Source organism: Polypterus senegalus, chromosome 10, assembly GCF_016835505.1.
Source record: "Polypterus senegalus isolate Bchr_013 chromosome 10, ASM1683550v1, whole genome shotgun sequence".
NCBI classification, from domain to species: Eukaryota; Metazoa; Chordata; class Cladistia; order Polypteriformes; family Polypteridae; genus Polypterus; species Polypterus senegalus.
Window position 1 is genome coordinate 14732062 of NC_053163.1, and position 20561 is coordinate 14752622.

At 43.0% G+C, this 20561-nt stretch overlaps 1 protein-coding gene across 2 annotated transcripts in view; it reads right to left on the reverse strand.

The window, feature by feature from the left end:
- Nucleotides 1–20561, reverse strand: part of LOC120536793 (synaptogyrin-1-like) — a 75261-nt gene that overhangs the window by 16011 nt on the left and 38689 nt on the right. For both annotated transcript variants that reach the window (XM_039765285.1, XM_039765286.1), the window contains exon 2: nucleotides 5870–6107. In XM_039765285.1, coding sequence (XP_039621219.1) covers nucleotides 5870–6107 — 238 coding nt within the window. The remainder of the gene's footprint in view (nucleotides 1–5869; nucleotides 6108–20561) is intronic.

Sequence of the window (20561 nt, forward strand, 5' to 3'; positions counted from 1 at the left end):
ACCCAAAGACAGAAACCCATGCAAAGGAATCTAGAATTCGTAGAACTGTAAAGATTTGCGTCGTGAAATTTGATCAAAACAAAGCACAAAATAGGCCTGTAAATAACACCAGTCAAACGTTTATTTCTGGAATTCAAATGAAGGGGAACAAAGTTAATTAGCAGTGAAAACGGGTCACTTATAAAGAAGACGGTTAGAATGAAAACCTGCAGCCACTGCGGCCCACCAGGACCAGAGTTGGACAGGCCTGTTGTAGAGGCTCATGGAACATAAAACAGAGTGGCATTTGTCTTAAATAAGTCATTCAGGTTGACACTATTGCTCTGTACGCTTTTTTGTGAAAAATATTTAACCCTTTTACAAAATGGAAAATAAAAAAAAGAGCCCTTAAATTGTTAAACACATTTTTACATTTACTTCTTAAAAAACATTTTAGCCCTCTGCAGGTAATCGCCAGCTTCTCTATTCTCCATTGATTTCAATGATGGGAAGCACTTTGCGACTTCGGTTAGATTTTGAAGAACTACTAGCATCATTACACGTACTTTGGTGGTTTTGGTGCCGTTATGAACCTCTCTTAGCGTTACATTTTTTAATTGTTTTTATTTTTATCGATTTGATTATAATCATCCCATACGGATAGATCAATATTTACAAAAAATAGGATTGAAAGCAAAACAACTCAACCCCCACCCCAGAGAGAGACAGAGAGCATGGCCAACGGAGTAAAACTTAAAGCTGGTCAAAATACATAAACTGATGAGTTTAATAAGCAGATAAAAAAAAATAGAAGAAATGTGAAGAGAATTATTTCCTGAGTGCTTTAAGCGCTTATTCTAAAATATTATTGACTAGCCATGTTGCGCGTTTTAAAGTTGTCTGTGAAGGGCTCCCTGTTTAAATGCGGCTGCCAGTCATGAACTGGGCCCTTCGTCGCACAGCATTATGATTTTTTATAAGGGAAACAAAATTACAAAAGAAAACCCTTGGACATTGATTCAATAGGAACGGCCCACTCGGAATCTCTGTTCGAATCGTAATTATGTGGTGGTGTAGTGGTGTATTTCTGCTTCTGTCCGTTCACAGTCCGTCTCATTTTCACGACGCTGTCATTTCCTCTCACGATCTCTTCTCAACCTTTCTCCAATCTCGCAGGTTGCTTTGTGGCAATCCAAAGAGTAAGGCAATATACACGGAGCAATGGTTATAAAAGGGGGACACATAGGTATCCAGGCTCTTTAAAGCATAAATAGGGATCACTTCACTGACATGTGAGCAAGCCACGGTACCACTGTGAGACGCGCAGCACTCGCCAGCTACAATGTAACAATAATAATTTCCAGAACGTGCTGTTACGTTGTTATTCATTTTACCCACTGTCTGTCTTTCATTCATATGTTACGTAGGCACGTACCTTTTATCTTCGGCAATCTAATTCTCTAACCAGGCCTCAGGAGCTAACCAGCGTCACACTGTCCACCACCCCTTTCGTTATTCCGGCACATTGTTGACATCCGTGAGTAACAACAACGTACTAAATTGGAAGGTGGTCTACGCATGCGTGGAATTCGCGGACAAACAAAGATCAAAATCTAAATGAAGATCTCTTTAATTAATTTAAAGCACAACAATTTGTTTAGTTTGAATGTTTGTGTTTTGAGGTGTGACTGGTGTACTACAGTCTTCAGTAGTATAAGCCTGGAGGAGATTCTTAATGCAATGCCTATGTTTTAGCTGTCTCTCTACTGCCATCTAGTGCTTCTTCTTCTAATTCATTCACGGACAAACAAAGATCAAGATCTAAATGAAGATCTCTTTAATTAATTTAAAGCACAACAATTTGTTTAGTTTGAATGTCTGTGTTTTGAGGTGTGACTGGCATATTACAGTCTTCAGTAGTATAAGCCTGGAGGAGATTCTTAATGCAATGCCTTTGTTTTAGCTGTCTCTCTACTGCCATCTAGTGCTTCTTCTTCTTCTAATTCATTCGCAGACAAACAAAGATCAAGATCTAAATGAAGATCTCTTTAGTTAATTTAAAGCACAACAATTTGTTTAGTTTGAATGTCTGTGTTTTGAGGTGTGACTGGTGTACTACAGTCTTCAGTAGTATAAGCCTGGAGGAGATTCTTAATGCAATGCCTTTGTTTTAGCTGTCTCTCTACTGCCATCTAGTGCTTCTTCTTCTAATTCATTCACGGACAAACAAAGATCAAGATCTAAATGAAGATTATATATAGAGATTAGTTCCTGCCAGGTTTTGAAACAGTTCTGTACAGATCCTCTAACTGAGAATTTATTTTTTTTCCCAATTTCAAATAGTATAAAACATTGGTTACCCACTGACTTAAAGGAGGAGAGTTAGGATTCTTCCAGTTTAGCAAAATAAGTCTGCGTGCCAATAGTGTAGTGAATGCAATCACAGTTTGTTTGCCCTTCTCGCCCATCTGGAAGAGCACCAAACACAGCTGTTAATGGGTTAGGAGGGATTGGAACACCAAGGCTGTCTGAAAGGCTCTTATATTTTTTGTCCAGAATGATCTTAATTTGGTGAAGGTGTCAGAGGGGGACATTTTCTGTACACTGGGTGGTTCCATTAGGCACTCATTGTTGGCACTGGGGGTGAGAAGTTAAAAGGCTGTCTGCAGATTGTAGGTATTTGCTGTATTGCAAAGGAGTCACCACTTTGAAGTTTTTGGCTGGTTGAGATTACAAACAATACCAAGTTGTGATGACAATCCTGTTCCTTCCTTGGAGGATGTCTGCATTTACCTGACTGGGAAATTAACATGTTTGACAATATTGGCTTCTAATCAGCAGATCTGTACTCATTAATGATTGGTAACAATACATTTTGTTAGCTTGTGTTTTCACTTATTGTTAAATCCAGGAAATTTAGATGTGCCATTGTTTAATTTGATTGTCCAGAACGGATAATGGAAGGCGATTTAAACTTCTGGGCAGGAGAAGGCAAAGGAGACGGGACAGTCCACTGAGAACGCTGCCAAGACACTCGGACAGAGCAGAGGGGCTGATGAGGGCACGTGGCTGGCACAACGTGAGGCACAAGGATGGCAACACTTACTTCCAGGAGTAAGGAGACGCCGGTTGTGGGTCCAGCGACTGAGGGAAGCCGCATGAAAGGACCGAGCGAAGCTGGCAGATGAGAAATGAGGCGTGCATAGATCACAGCAACACCAGGAGCCCAGAGTGGTAAAGAAGGAGCGACGAAGAGACGCTGACAGGGATTCAATGATTTGACACAACTTCTGTTCGGAAACGAGTGTCCAGTGAACAGAGTGCATCCATGGACAGTTGAAATATTAAGTGTTGGGGTAACACAGTGCGCAAACTGAACTCCGCACCACTAAAGATTGTATCCTCCAATTCTTGTTTTTGACGGACTTTTAGAGTGTGGACTGTGCGTTTATATCCTATAAAAAAAAAAGAAAATTTGTTCTTGATATTGTTAGATTTTGTTTAATGTTCATTTATCTTTTTAATGTACTTATTATTGTCTTGTGTAATAGAAATTACTGTTGCTTTTCCTGAAATTACTGTTGTGTCTTTCATTGTGTGTTTACTCACCGCCCAATTTAAAGAACCCTGTGTGCTATCGTAGTTAAATTTCAGGAGTCTCTTAATAAAACCGGGTGGCGTAGTCGGATATGTTAATGGTGTTTAAGTTAGATAACCTGCAAGTATGACCAGACACCGTCACACAGGCCCAAAACATGTGACCCAGTAAGGCTGAGCGTTACATTTTTTCTCCCAAAAAAAAAAACCACCCTGTAAAAAGCATTGCATTCTTTTGGCTTGAAAAATGCCATTTTTTATTAAATCTCATCTTTTTACAGTAAAACGTGCAAAACACTAAAAGTACAAAGTCAGACGCGTAGAAGGTATAATAATGATACAAATAACAATACTTATAATAATAGGAGCAGCACAATGCTCATGTGCGAGTCACGTGAGTGTCACTTTCAGATTCCCCAGAATGCCTTTCAGTTTCACTGCCTGAAGACAAATTCACTTCATTATCATATAAGGCTTTATAATATTATTATAAATATTATCATAAGCCATTATAAGGCAAGGAGAAGACGTTGTCAGAGAACGCTCAGGCCTGACACTTACACGAGACTTGCCTACACTTTTCCCCACGTACCACTTGGCACTAACGCTGTTGGTACTTTCACAGCCAGAGTATACCTTAGGTCTTATGTGAGACGCGTCTATACGGTTGCCTGAGTGACACTTGGGACTAATGCTGTTAGCACCGATTTTACAGCCCGAGTGACACTCACGTCTAATGCTAAGAGGGTTAAGGAAAATGAAGAGTTATTTTCACGACGACATTGGGAAAACGTGGCAGTGAATGAGGTCGGTGAGAACTCTGGAGGCTAAGAGCCGGTTTATACCGTACTTGACGCATCAGCGTGGTGAAAATGATGTCAGACACAAAGGGCGTCCCTCCCGCACTGCTGGTGCCTGCTGGGTATTCACCGCACACTGCGCATGGAATTCAGCAACCATTTTTTTCTGGAATTCCATCCATTTAATATTTTCAGGCCACTGCAAATTGCAGATGACTGTAACCACGGAAACAGAATCTGCGGACAAAGAATATCCTAAATAAGGAGAGTTGGTTAAAATAATTAAACTCGATAGCAGGCTACCAGGTGATTGACTCCTTGATTAGTCTTTAGTCCTGCCAGCTCTGGAATGGCCCTTGATGGCCTTTGAATGGAGCGAGCAGTGAGTTGTGTTCATCTATGGATGGAAAAAGCCTTAATGTCTTAATGCTCGGATGCTCCTCATTAATAAAACCCCTCAGGAACCCCCTCAAATCCAGTGTTGCTCTCGCTACAGTAACAGCAGACATGTTTGGTGCAAACCAAAGACAGCATTTCATCAGAAGAACCTCATACCAACTGTGAAGCCTGGTGGTGGAAAATGTTCTGGTCTGGGGTTGTTTTGCTACCTCGGGGTCTGGGCAGCTTGAAGTCATCAAGGCAACTATGAATTTGGTGCCATATCAAAGTGTACTTGAGGAGAATGTGAGGCCGAATGTCTGAAAGTTAAGAAGAACCTTTGAACACTGATGATCCTAACCACACTAGAAAAATCCACCAAGGAATGTGCAAGAAAACCCACAAAGGAGCGGGTCAGACATCTCACCGAGTTGATGTGAGTGAAGTCTGGTGGGCACTTCTCCTTACAAGAAGCCATTTCTACTAAAGGGATCAATACCAGCTTTCTGAGGCCAAGGGTGGACTCCCTTATCTCGCTAGTAGACTATTACGCCTACTGATATTTTTGTTGAATAAATAACTGAAAGGGCAAATTTCCCTTGTGATTTTATTGCAGTATATCAAATCACCTTTATCTGTAGGCACCGTCGGCATGGAGATCGACCCGTTTGTCTGTTCAGGTATGTCAGAAAAACAACAATGTGCATGGGGTGCACTTACTTTTTCACACGACTATACCTTTAGTTCAAGTCATGTGAGACAAAACATTTTGCTCTTGAAATGTAATTGGAATAATTGAGATAGCAAGCCGAATTTCCTCTTTAAACTCGTATTTCTTACCTCCTAACGTTACCCCCGTGAATCATTCAGCCTCTTTCATAAAGAACGTTCTAGAATGAAATAATTGTGAAGCACTTTCAGCGTTCAGCACAATACGCTTTACGCTGCACATATGGGTCGTCTTACTTTTAAAGCTCCAACTGTTTAGCCACAAGGCTAACAGCCTCCGTCTGAATGTCACGTCTGCCAGACAAGACGAAGGGGAGAAGCTCACTGGATTCCCGTTCCTCAAAATGCCTCATTGTTGGCTGCGGGCCGTCCACATGACCACTCACCTGACACTCCTAGATCGGCCAGCACTGCCTTCTTTCGGTCCTTGACGCTGCTGATCTGTGGGAAGTAGACATCAAGGGCGAGGAATGCCAAACACGTCAGGAAGGTCAGCGTTCCCATGGTCACGCCATAGTTGCAGGCATTCTGGTTCCGGTTGAATATGCAGAACTCTTCCACTTCATCCGGACGGTTCACGTAGCCTTCATTAGCGATGGAGCCGAAGATTACAATGGAGAACACCTGGGCAGAAGGGAGACAAGGGGTTTACAAAACCCAGAAAAGAAAGGGGAAAAACAGGACAGGAAAAGCAATGAAGGTGGCATAAAGGGGGACCCATAGAGCAAATGGCATTTCTCAAATTTTCAAGGAGATCGCGAGGAATTAAAATAGACAGACGCCAAGTATAGGTCTGACTCCTGCCTTGCACCAGATGCTGCCAGGAAAGGCTTTGACCAACTGTGTCCCCGAATTGGATTAAGTAGGTTTGAGAATTCTATGAGAGTGAACCAAGAAAGGAGAAGAATCCATTAAGGAGACTCGCCAAGTCATAAGAGTCGCGCACAGAGCTAAATGATGGAACAAACGTTGTAGGTAAGATTTCAGAATGCAAAATAAATACAAAGTAAAATGGAACAATATAAAAGAGGAAAATCAAATAAATCATTGAACACAAGAATGGGGGATAAATGGGAAGCAATAGGAATGTAAGATGAGCACAGATATATGGATGACAGAGGAATGCTTAAGAAGGGGGAATATAAGCTGAACACACGTCTACTAAAGAAATATAAGATGTGTCGATCTGTCTTGACTGGAGTCTGCCTGGGGCAAACTAAATTGATTTGGAGTTCATTTAGAATGGTACACGTGTAACTTGGGCATAGACAGGCCCACAATTCACAGTGGAGGTCAGGAAAAAAACACAAGCCATGAAGTCCAAGAAACTCTCGGTAGACCTCTGTGTTCAAATTATGACAAACCAGGGCAAGGGGGAAAAAAAAAAACAGTTTTAAAGCTGTGTATGTTCCCAGGAGCACAGTGGCCTGGATAATTGTGAAATGGAAGAAGATTGGAGCCACCAGGACTCGTGGGGCATAAGGGAAACTGCCCAGCGTGTCCATACGTTAAGATGGCCCAGAGGTGACCAAGCACCCAATGGTCACTCTAGCAGAGCTTCAGAAATCCTGTGCTGTGATGAGAGAACCTCTCTAAAAAGTGTTCCACCAATCAGGAGGCAGGGAGGCTAGACGGAAGCCACTCTTGAGTTAAAGGCATACGAGAGTTTAAAAGGACTAAGACTGCATGGTCTGATGAGACATAAACTGAACTCTCAAGGTCAGAGTTCCATGTACTATGTCTGGTAATGACCAGGCACTGTTCATCACCTGCCAAGTTCCAGCCCTATGGTGGATTATGATGGTGGCAGCATCATGCTATGGGGGTCCTTCTCAGTGGCAGGGACAAGGGGACTGGTCAGAAGTGAAGGAAGGAAGGAAGAAAGAATGCAACCAAATACAAAGAGGTCCTTGAAGAAAGCCTGCTCCAGAGTGCATGCAAGATCAGACTGGGGAGATGGTTCATCCTTCAGCACAACAATGACCTGCAGTCAAGATAATGTTGGGGTGGCTTTGTAACAAGTCTCAGTCTGTCCTTGAGTAAACCAGCCAAACGCCAGATGTTAAACAGATAGAACTCCTGTGGATAGACCTGAAGATGGCAGTTTATAATTTTCCATTAAATCTAATGGAATTGGAACACATCTCCAGGGAAGATCTCCAAACCTAGGTTGGCAAAGCTTGCATGGACTTATCCAAGAAGACTCATATCTGTAATTGTTTCCAGAGGAGCTTCAACAAAGTGCTGAATGAAAGGTCAAAATGACAAAACTCTGAGTTAGCAGGGTTTATGGGAACATGATCAAGAGAGGAAGCGCCAGTCACACACGAGGATACCAAATAAAACTGTAAGAGGAACGCCGAGAGTTGCTTTCAAAGAAGAGAAGTATTTGCCAGAATGTGAATAATGTTTTCACAGCAGGTAATGTGGGCCTGTCTGCCATTCATGGTACTCAAAAAATGGGCAGGAGTAGAGCAAGGTGCCTCGAAATGGCAGAGTATGAGAAGCAGGCTTTACACCCACAAGGATAGCGAGGAATGACATAGGAGGAACACTGAGAGTCGCCTTCACAGATGGGAAGTATTCACTAGAATATGAAAGATGTTTTCACAGTGGGGTATCAGGGCATATCTACCATTGGTGGTAGTTAAAAAGTGGACAGAAGGTAAGCAAGGAATCTTGAAATGATAGATTTTGAGAAGTAGTCTTTACAAAAATGTGATTGCGAGAGGATGTGCCGACCAAGGGAGGTTCAGACACACAAGGATACAGAGGAATGGCACAAGAGGAACACTGAGAGTCGCCTCCAGAGATGGGAAGTATTCACTAGAATGTGAATGATGTTTTCACAGTGGGTAATCAGGGCCTGTCTACCATTGGTGGTAGTCAAAGTAGACAGAAGGAATCTCGAAATGATAGATTTTGAGAAGCAGTCTTTATAAAAATGCGATTGCGAGAGGATGCGCCGACCAAGAGAGGTTGAGACACACAAGGATACAGAGGAATAGCTCAAGAGGAGCTCTGAGAATTGTCTTCATAGATGGGACGAATTCACAAGAAAATGAATGATGTTTTCACCATGGGTAATGAAGGCCCATCTACCACTAGTGGTCATCAAAAACCAGACAGGAGGCAAAGAAGGTGCTACGAAACAAGAGTTTGAGAAGCAGTCTTTATGGGAATGCAACTGTAAGGAAGAGACGGGCAAGAGAAGTTCAGACACAGGAGAACTCTCAGGAAAAGCATAGGAGGAAAGATGAGAGTTGCCTTCAACAAGGGGAAGTATCTGTGCTGGGCAAAAGAGGTTGATACACACAAGGAAAGCAAGGAATGACATAGGAGGAACGCTAAGAGTCACCTCCAGAGATGGGAAGTATTCACTAGAATGTGAATGATGTTTTCACGTTGGGTAATCAGGGCCTGTCTACCATTGGTGGTAGTCAAAGTAGACAGAAGGAATCTCGAAATGATAGATTTTGAGAAGCAGTCTTTATAAAAATGCGACTGAGAAAGGATGTGCCGACCAAGAGAAGCTGAGACACACAAGGATACAGAGAAACAGCGCAAGAGGAATACGGAGAGTCGCCTTCAGAGATGGGAAGTATTCACAGGAACACGATTGATGTTTTCACAGTGGGTAATGAAGGCCCATCTACCATTCGTGGTCATCAAAAAACAGGCAGGAGGCGAAGAAGGAGCTTCAAAATCGACAGAGTCTGAGAAGCAGGCTTTACAAGAATGTGGGTGAGAGGAAGAACCAGGCAAGAGAAGTCAAACTCAGGAGAACTCTGAGGAAAGACATAGCAGATACACTGAGAGTCACCTTCAAAGATGGGAAGTATTCTCAAGAATATGGACGATGTTTTTACAGCAGGTAATGATGGCCTGTTTGTCATTGGTGATAGTCAAAAAGGGAACAGTGACAATGACAGAGTCTGAGTCAGAGGAAAATGATGGAAATGTGATTGAGAGGGGAAACATCAGGCAAGAGAGGTTTAGACACATGAGAATAGCGAGGAAAGGCATAGGAGAAACACTGGGGGTACACATAAAGCAAGAGATATCAAATATCCATCCATTCATAATCCAACCCGCCATAGGGTCACGGGGTCTGCTGGAGCCAATCCCAGCCAACACTGTGCACAAGGCAGAAACCAAACCCTGGGCAGGGTGCCACCCCACCGCAGGATATTAAATATTTTAAAATTTATTCTATTAACGGTCTTTGATGGGTACCATAGCTATCTCAATATAAAAAAGTAATATTATTGGAAAGTTCAAAATTGCATAAATTCATAGGGTCAACTCAGGGTTGGAGAAGGATCAGTGTCTATCTTTGAAGCTTCAAGCATAAATCAGGACCCAACTCTGGTTAGGAAGACACTCCCTCTGAGGACCTTAAAATTTAAATTAATGAAATTAGAAATAAACCCCCAGATTCTTCAGAGCTTACTCACACAGAACAGTAGTCGTATCCCAGCTTCACGTCCATATTAAGACGTACACTTGCTTTGTATCCTTGTCAGCTTATTCAAGCTGCTCATAATGGCTGCCTTATTGAGAGGTGGCACATACAATTTAGAAGGATCGATGGATTCCTCACTTTGCTTGACTTTGCCACTCCGCTAAGATATACAATAAGAGTATCATAGACCCAAGAACTCAACTAACTGGAAAAGATGGCCAGTTCAGCTCAGTTCAGGCCATCCTTCACTTTGCCTTTGTTTCTGTAGCTGGAGTTCAATTATTGATATGATTGAGCATTTATCATCGTTGCATGAAAGTTTAATGTTCACCTTCTAAATATTTTAAAGGTACTTTGCTTCCGGCTACCCAGGTGATTAAACAGCAAGCAGAGAATGACGAATGGTTCCATTTGCTAGCTATTATTATTACAGGATAAATGAGAGGCAGCGCTCTCGCAGACCTGATTTACATGGCTCCTGTCAGAAAGCCCACCGATTTAGTGAGGTACAAAGCTGTAATATTTCATATGATTAGGGAGATGTGCTGCTGCAGCCTTTTACTATTCCTTCATCATAATTCAGGTTTCCATTAGCACCCTACAGAGGCAAACAACCGTACGGCGTGTGTACTGCAGTCCTACCAGTGGAGATCTGACTACGCTTAAAGTTAAAAAGGGGGCCGGTGATCGCCACCCTACTCCACGCGGGATGAGTGAAGGTTTGTTTCTGCTCCTCTGACACGGAGCCCCCTAATTTCACTTTGTACTCATTTCCAAACACAAACTCCTTCCATGTGACATTTTCTTGCGTCTGAACAGGGACGAATTCTCAGCGTGGACTTGCATTGGATTCAGAAAATCTTCAGAGCCCTTCACCTTCTGCACACTTTATTGTGTTGCATCCATTTAAAATTAAATTGGCATTTGCCTTTTCAGTCCATTAGTCCACATTCGTTAACCCATAGTGATAACCGATTTTCAAAAAGGTTTGCAAAATTGATTAAAACTGAACTGTCAATAGAAATATTCAGACCCTTTGCTGTGGCACTCCACGTTTGCTTTAATTCTCTTTGAGATGTGAAGAACGTGACCGGAGTCCACCTGTAGCACACGGACTTCATTGGACATCATTTAGAAAGGCACACACACACACCAGTGTATAGGAGGTCTCACAATTCACTGCATGTCAGCACAAAAACAAAGCCACGATGTCCAAGGAACTCTCTATGTATTCCTCCGTGATCAAATTGTGGTGAGGCATAGATCAGAAAAAAGGGGGATAGGACCATTTCTAAATATCTAAGTGTTCCCAGGAGCACACTTGATTCAATAGTTATGAAATGGAAAAAGTTTTGAACCATCAGGGTTCTTCCCAGAGTTGGCTGTCCAGCCAAACTGAGTAACTGGGTAAGAAGGGCTTTGGTTAGGGAAGTGACCAACCACCCACTGGCTGCTCTAACAGAGCTTCAAAATTCCTCTACGATTGGAGAACATATCAGAAAGATGACCAGTGTTCCTTAAACGTTTTTTTGTCCTCACAACCCAATGTTGTCCTCCTTGGTGTCCGAGACCCAATCCATGCTGAACGTCAGATTGCAGTGGGTTCCCCTTTGGAGAATCACCACTGACAGTCGTAACAGAATGAGCAATGTCGATTGCTTAAAATGCCTGTGGTGAGACATTTTCTAAATCATGTGTGACGTCTTCCCATTGAGTACAATGTTGAGTGATGTTTCTACGAGACCTAAAAGCAGCCAACCCCCATAGTTTAAGAAACTTTGGTTTATGGGTACAGTGCCTAGCTGGATGTCACTCTTGGGGTAAAGGCATGGGACAGTTTAATGGAGTTTCGGAACATGAAATAAAAGATTCGCTGGTGTGACGAGACAGAAATGAAACTCTGGGCAGAACTCCAAGCACTGTGTCTGATGAAGACCAGGTACCGCTCATCAACCTGTTAATGCCAATCCAGCCCTACGGTTACGTATGGTGGTGGCAGCAGCAGCATGCTATGAGGGTTTGGTCAGAACTAAGCGATAGCTGAATGGAGCTAAATACAGAGAAGTCCTTGAAGAAAATCTGCTCCAAAGTGCACACCATCTCCGACTGGGTTGATGATTCAATTTTCAGAATGACAATGACCCAAAGCTTGCAACCAGGACAACGTTAGAGTGGCTTTGGGGACAAGACCCTGACTGTCCTTGAGTGGCCCAACCAAAGCCCAGACTTAAACCCCATGGAAAGCGACCTTAAGATGGCTGTCTACAGACACTTCCCATCCAGTCTAAATGAGCTTGTGAGGTTCTGCCAGGAATAATGAGACAAACACCTCAAATCCAGCTGTGCAAACTTACCCAAGACGACACAAAGCTGTAATTCCTTCCAGAGGAGCTTTTATAAGGTAATGGATTGAAGGTCCGAATTCCTCTCTGAATGGGACATTCTACTTTCTGTGTCTGAGCCAATTCTGCACCCATCTACACAACCCCAACCTGAACTGCCACTTCTGTTAGTTTGATGGCCAACCTCTAATGTGGCACCTAATCATATGTTTCCTGAAAGACAAGATCAATATCATCTGCTCCACTCTGATCGTATCCTTGTGTTGCTTCCTCATAGAATTCCAGCATGTTAGTAAGACACGACCTCCCTCGTCCGAACCCATACAGACTGTTCAGTAAAACTCCTCCCATTCTTCCCACGTGTTGCTCACTTTTGTCCTTAATAATTCTGTCCATTAAGCTACCTGTGATGTTTTACAACCATGTAATTCAGTTGACAAAGAGAGACCACCAGAGAAGATGGACAGAGGCATTAGATTGATGCACTGGCTGGCTATTTTAAACGTGACCACCATCTGTAGAAGACATCATAAATGATGAGAACAGGTGAGGGTGTTATTTGGGTATGTCCAGAAATAACAGACAGTGATATGGCAGTTGCCCATATCTGACAAGAATTCTATGCATTTGTAAAAATGCGAGTGTTTGTAATGATGAGGATCCATCACGAAGTCAGAAGTCGTCTCCATACTGCCAAACATTCTGTACAGTATCAGCATTTCCCCACCTGAAGAACTGGCTGTGATGACTGTACTGTTCCTTGACTTCTCTCTGGTCTGGCTATGTATGTGTAAATGAGTATACCTTGTTTTTTTTGTGGAAATGGAAGTTATCTTTTAAAGCAAATTAAATACATATATCACTTTTTGTACCATATGTCTCTCATCTGATTATTTCCGCCATGGTTACAAAAAGGACCGACATTGGCTCTAGTCTGTTCTGCATCAAGGAAAGATGAATACCATGGGAGAAAGAGCACCCCCTCCTGGATACAGATGTATGTTGAGATTATTAGTCTATAGTTGCTTGTATCTTTCTATTTTAATGCACAGGCTAGAAAATGATGTTGGCCTTACAGACACTGTGCTCGCTTGGTTTAGTTCTTATTAATCAAATTGATTCCAATATGTACAGAAATGTGCTGACAGGACTCCATCATTATACACAGAAGTCCAATATGGTGTCCCGCAGGGCTCAGTACTGGGACACTTTACAGGCTTCCACTGGGATCTATCATTAGGAAACATAATGTTAATTTTTCACTCATATGCAGATGACACCCAGTTATACCTTTCATTTGGATCAAATGAAGTTTCTCTGATGTTGTCTTTAATTAGTTGTATTAGTGAATTAAAGGAGTAGGTGGATGAGAACTACTTGTCTTTAAATACAGATAAAGCAGATGTTAATTGTTGGAGGGAATGATGCTGATTACAACAATATTTTGTCATCATTTAACTCCGTTGGAATCAACATTAATTTTACTGAATTAGCCTGCAATCTAGGAGTTATCTCTGACTCTAGCATGTCATTTAAAGTGCATATTACAAAGTTGTCCAAATCATGTTTCTTCCACCTTAAAAATGTTGGGAAGTTAAGGCGTTTTCTAAATAAGCAGGATTCTGAGAAATTAACTCATGCATTTATTTCTAGTAGGATTGACAACTGCAATGCGGTGTTCACTGGCTGCTCAAACTGTTCTTTATACAGCCTCCAGTTAATCCAAAATGCTGCTGCAAGAATTATTACAAGAGCAAGAAAATATGAACACATAACTCCAGTTCTTAAATCCTTACAGTGGCTCTCGGATAAGTTTAGAGCAGATTTCAACATATAAAGCATTAAATGGCCGAGGTCCGGCTTACTTGTCTGAACTTATCATGACTTACAAACCTGAGCGCACATTAAGATCTCAAGATGCCGGTCTGCTTATGATTCCAAGGATTAATAAAAAAACAGTGGGAGGTCGAGCTTTTAGTTACTGGGCCCCTAAACTGTGGACTGGTCTGCCTGCTGCTATAAGAGATGCCCCTTCACTCGCAGGCTGAAGACTCACTACTTCAGTTTAGCACACCCTGACTAGAGCTGCTGATTAACTGTACAGACTGCATCTCTGTTGTTAGTCATTAGCACTAAAACATACGTAACATGATAGTTATAATTTGATACTAACCTTCACCTATTCTGTTTCTCTTCTCGGTACTCAAATATGGCACTTGGTGCCACGGCCCACCTGCCAAGTTGTTTTGCCTGCCTATGGTAAAGTCATCCCCGATGAAGGATCGCAAGAATCGTGGGGTAGAGGGGTCCTTTCATTGGATTGGCTGGCCCAGCGCTGACTCAGCTGTGGAATGGCCAATAGGGGGAGGCGCCTTGATGAATGAGGTCTCCAGGACTCTGAACAAATCCAACTCCTATTATGTGATACCATCTACTGTTCTGCTCCATACTTGTAAATTTTTTATTTTGATATTGTATTGCGGATTACTTGTGTTTTGTTCTATGTTGTATTGTATCGACTCCCTTCTTTTTGACACCCACTGCACGCCCAACCTAACTGGAAAGGGGTCTCTCTTTTAACTGCCTTTCTCAAGGTTTCTTCCATTTTTTCCCCTACAAGGGTTTTTATTGGGAGTTTTTCCTTGTCTTCTTAGAGAGTCAAGGCTGGGGGGCTGTCAAGAGGCAGGGCCTGTTAAAGCCCATTGCAGCACTAATTTTGTGTGATTTTGGGCTCTACAAAAATAAATTGTATTGTATTGTATTGCATTGGATCTGCCCGGTCACCATTTTCATACGAGGGTGAGTCAAACATTATCCGCTCTCCGACCGTAGAATTTATTTTAAATCAACTTTCAGAAAAGACAAATCCATCATTTTTCGACATGATCTCCCTGCTTTTCAATACACTCTGTCCATCTGTCGACAAGTTTTTGTATTCATTCATTAAAAAATGGTTTGAGGCTGAGCCACGAATGTACTGCTGTCTTCACCTCTTCATCAGACGTAAATCTTCATACTCGTAGGGCTTCTTTTGAAAGCCAAGTCTGTCGTGGATTATTGCATAGGCAGAGCCCTGGCTTGTTTGCGAATGATTTGCCACATCATCTACCGTCACTCGTCTATTCAACAGAATCATTTCACGTGCATACTCAGTGTTATCATCAGTCGTGGACGGGCGTCCAGCTCCTTCTTCATGGCTGACAATCACGTGATCTTCCTTGAACTTCTCTATCCATTCATACACACTTCTTCTGGACAAAACACTTTCTCCATACTGTGCACAAAGTCTTTGATAAATATCGGCACCAGGCACATCCTCGGACCACAAAAAATGAAATCACTGCACGTTGCTCTTCTTTCGTGCAAATCACAAGTGGGGCAGCCATTGTTTCTCACACCGCAGTTACAAATGATCTGACGTAAGACGTTCACACCTGCACTGCAGTGACAGGGAAGACGGGGACCACATACGGAAAGACAGTGTTGCCAACAGAAGTTTTAATATAACCAGAGTGCAGATCATTTTTGACTCACCTTTGTATATCAGTATAAAACATACAATTTTCTAGTCTTTCGAAATTTCCCCAATGCTCAGTGAGCTCCTAAAAATATACATCCATGTTTTATAAATTTATTCACTAACCTCCCGAAGAACTTGAGAATAAGTATTTTCTGAGAGCTCACATTACTCGCGTCACACCATCCGCCATGTCAGTTCTCCGCCCATCAGGTTATCTATAGGGTGGTCCAGATCTAATTATGCAATTTTCATTACGCTATAACTTGTTAAGTTTATTACATAGAAAATCACCCGTAAAATCCCGGACCCTCGAGAAGTGTGCGAAATGACGACATGAAGAATCATCTTTGCGCCGAACTGGAATCGTCCCCCCTCATAAATCAAAGTCATTCAGACGAACTGGATCTGCATAATTAGATCTGGACCATCCTGTACGTTCCCAAGTGAAATTCCGACGACCCGATCCCCTCAACATCCCCACCCTTCAAACCAGTCTCTGATTTAAATGCATGAATTTCCCCTCACTGGAAACTCAAATGTATCCGTGGAAAAACTGAAATGCCAATGAATGCTAGCACCTATTTGTTTCCACTTTTAGACAATGGTTAAAAACAAAAACAAAAAAAAAACATTTTAAGGGCATATTGAGGCATCAGCTGCCATTAGTATGCTTGTCGTACAAAATCAGACGCCGACAATCCCGCAGTTCACGTGTTGCTGATGCAGCATGGAGGGCACCAGGGACAGGTCTCTCTCTCTCCCTCTCCGACACTCAGAATCCTGTGTGGCTTTGGTTTAATTAATCTTTCTTTGCTATTACCCGCTAATGGTGGCTGGACCATTGTTTGCTAGGCCGCCGTTAATTAAATCACAGCTGTTTAATCAGCCTGCGTGACAACTCAGAGCAGACTGCTGACCAGCTGTGAAGAAAAGAGGAAAAAAAAAACCCCACCCCAAGGGAATGGGACACATGAGAATGCAGCATCGCTTCACAAATATGGCTCGGCAAAGGAAGGCGCACAATTAATTTTAACCTGGAGGGCTGGCAACTCACCGCGCAGCACCCAACAATGCAGCCCATTAGACCCCGATAGCATTCTGCAGCGCGGAATTTCCCAATGGAGATGTCGCTGCAGCAGAAGAGACTCCAAAAGGAATTGGTAGGCGAGAGACTCGCAGCCGGAGGAAAGGAAGTGTGTGCTGGAGTCCATGTGATCATTGTGTGTGTGTGTGTGTGTGGCTCCCTTCTGTACTAGAAACAAACAACAATGCCGAGGGAGCTCATGGGAAAACTCTCAGCTAAGGCATCAAAGCTTCTGCACCTCACAACCCATCCATGCATTATCCAACCAGCTATATCCTAACTACAGAGTCAAGGGGGTCTGCCAGAGCCAATCCCAGCTAACACAGGGTGCAAGGCAGGAAACAAAGCCCGGGCAGGGCACACACACACACACACACCAAGCACACACTAGGGACAATTTAGGATCGCCAGTGCACCTAACCTGCATGTCTTTGGACTGTGGAAGGAAACCCACGCAGAGAACATGCAAACTACCTCACAATCACCACTGCTAAATTAACTCTTAGGGTATTAAATGAGCACTTAAAAGCTGACAGAGAACATTAGCATTAGGTACCTGTAAAAAAAAAAAATAAATAAATATTATTTATATATATATATATATATATATATATATATATATATATATATACACATACACACACACACACACACAGTACAGGCCAAAAGTTTGGACACACCTCCTCATTCAATGTGTTTTCTTTATTTTCATGGTAGATTCTCACCGAAGGCATCAAAACTATGAATGAACACATGTGGAGTTATGTACTTAACAAAAATAGGTGAAATAACTGAAAACATGTTTTATATTCTAGTTTCTTCAAAATTGCCACCCTTTGCTCTGATTACTGCTTTGCACACTCTTGGCATTCTCTCGATAGTCACCTGAAATGGTTCACACTTCACAGGTGTGCCTTATCAGGGTTCTTTAGTGGATTTTCTTGCTTTATCAATCGGGTTGGGACCAGCAGTTGTGTTGTGCAGAAGTCAGGTTAGTTGGACGATCATTTATTTTTCGACAGGACAATGACCTCAAACACACCTCCAGGCTGTGTAAGGGCTATTTGACCAAGAAGGAGAGTGATGGAGTGCTGTAAATGGTCATGAAAAGAAAGAAAACACATTGAATGAGGAGGTGTGTCCAAACTTTTGGCCTGTACTGTATGTATATATATATTTATATTATATTGTGATATTTGGCCAGCTTATCATCCCGGCCAGTAACCCCAGGCCGCCAGATGGAGCCCTCCCTGCAGTATGGCGGTGCCCCGAAGACCAGCAGGGAATCATGGACGATGTAGTTTTTATCCTCAGCCCTGCTAGATACCTCAAGGGCTTCAAGAGGGTGCTGCAGGGAGGTCCGAAGACTCATTTGTGCCCTATGACCCGAAAGTTCATAATAGGAAGAGCGACGGGCTTCCGGGTTAAAGAAAAGAACTTTTACCTGACCCGGAAGTGATTGAGGATCACATGGACTGGGGATTGAAAATACTTCCGGGTCAGGGAATATAAAAGGGCTGTGGGAGCTCCCAGACTGCGAGCTGAGCTGGGTGGAAGGGTGGCAACGCGTCTGGGAGCTGGAGGATTGATTTATTGTTTAGTATTTGTGATTTATGAGTATTGTGGAGGAGAGTGCCCCCTATCTAACATTATATAGGGGGCGCTTTTAATGCTTGCCACTTTGCGTCTTTGCTACTTGCATTGTGAAAGGGGGGGCTGAACGCATACTTAGGAGATGCGGACGGATCAGCTGCTGGATTGCACTGCTAGCTGCTACCAAGCTGCGCGTTCTGCTTGTCACGCTGCGCGTCGATCATTTAAAAGCCTGTACAGCAGCTGTCCTTTTGTGTCACTTCCTTGTGGCGCAGGACGTTAAAGTGTCTCCGAGAAATTGTTTGCGAGTAGGGCATGATGTGCAAGTAGTCTCGCGGGACTTCAAAGTGTCTCTCCTAGATGATCATGTCTCGACCCAAGATTTTTTGATATAATAGCTAGATATTATATAATTATATATATTGTCACACATGTGTGACTAGGAAGGAGCTAAAGGGGCCAAGTGGAGGTAATTACCTGCCAGGCCAGGGGGTAGCAGGGTGCGGTAAACCTTATTAAGTTATCTCTACAAGCCAAATATGGGAAAACTTGCCTCATTTAATAACAACGTCTCTTCTGGTTCCGGCGCCAAGAAAGACGTCACTTCTTTAACAGGTTTGACCACCCTTACCCACTCTCACCTCGGAGTACTGCACCCTCCAACCATCCTTCTACTGATACCAGCATAGAAGAGAGTTTCTCCACCCACAATTACATCAGCCCAGATAAGCAGAGAGCTGAGGAGACTTCGTGCCAGCAAAGCAGTGGGTCCAGATGGAGTATCGCCACAACTGCTGAAGGCCTGGGGGAAGCTGGGGAGTCCTTTACAGTGCATCTTCAACTTGAGCCTGGAACAGGGGAGAGTCCTGAGGTTTTGGTAAACATCTTGCATCACCCCAGTCCCAAAGGTAACACGTCCTAGTGAGCTGAATGACTTCTGGCCTGTCGCTTTGATGTCACATGTGATGAAGACCATGGAGTGGCTGCTGCTTCACCACCTGAGGCCACAGGTCTGTCGCGCCCTCGACCTTTTGCAGTTCGCATACCAGGAGAAGGTGGGAGCGGAGGATGCCATCATCTACATGCTACACCAATCCCTCTCCCACTTGGACAGAGACAGTGGTGCTGTAATAATTATGTTTCTGGACTTCTCTAGCACCTTCAACACCATCCCACCTCTGCTCCTTAGGGACAAGCTGACAGAGATGGGAGTAGATTCATACCTGGTGGCATTGATCATGGACTATCTTACAGACAGACCTCAGTATGTGCGTCTCGGGAACTGCAGGTCTGACATTGTGGTCAGCAACACACGAGCACCGCAGGGGACTGGACTTTCTCTGGTCCTGTTCAGCCAACATACATCAGACTTCCAATACAACTCGGAGTTCTGCCACGTGCAAAAGTTCGCTGATGACACTGCTATGGTGGGCTGCATCAGGAGTGGGCAGGAGGAGGAGTATAGGACCCTAATCACACTATGTGACTCTTCAATTCAAGTTATTGTCTGTTATACCTGCATTTTTATTACTTTTAAATTTAATATTGTTTTTTATCAGTATGTTGCTGCTGGAGTATGTGAATTTCTCCTTGGGATTAATAAAGTATCTATCTACTTCCAGTTTCCGGCCTCACCCTTTAAAACCGCCATCTTCTCCACCACCAGTTCAGTTCAGTCTGGAACTCAATCTATGCACATCAGTGCTTACTTCAAAACCCTTTTACAGCCAGGAACAATATACGGGAGGCTGCCCCAAACCTTTCCAGTGTGTTGAGACTTATTCTTCTACATTATATATTTACTGTATATAAAGACCCCCATGGAATGAGATATTTCCATTTAAAGCTTGTAGATTTACTAAGTTTGAATCCGTGGCTTGGCCATTGCATTAGAACAATTGTGGTGAGAACGGGACGTTCAGAACCACCGAACTCGTCTACTCCTATTCACCCAAAATTGTCCAAAATCACATCAAGTCGAGAACTGAAGGTCCCTGGTGTTGTACTCTCCATCTTGATGCTTGTTAAATTTATTCTCTGTGTTTGCGGTACTTTGCGTGAATTAAAACGTACT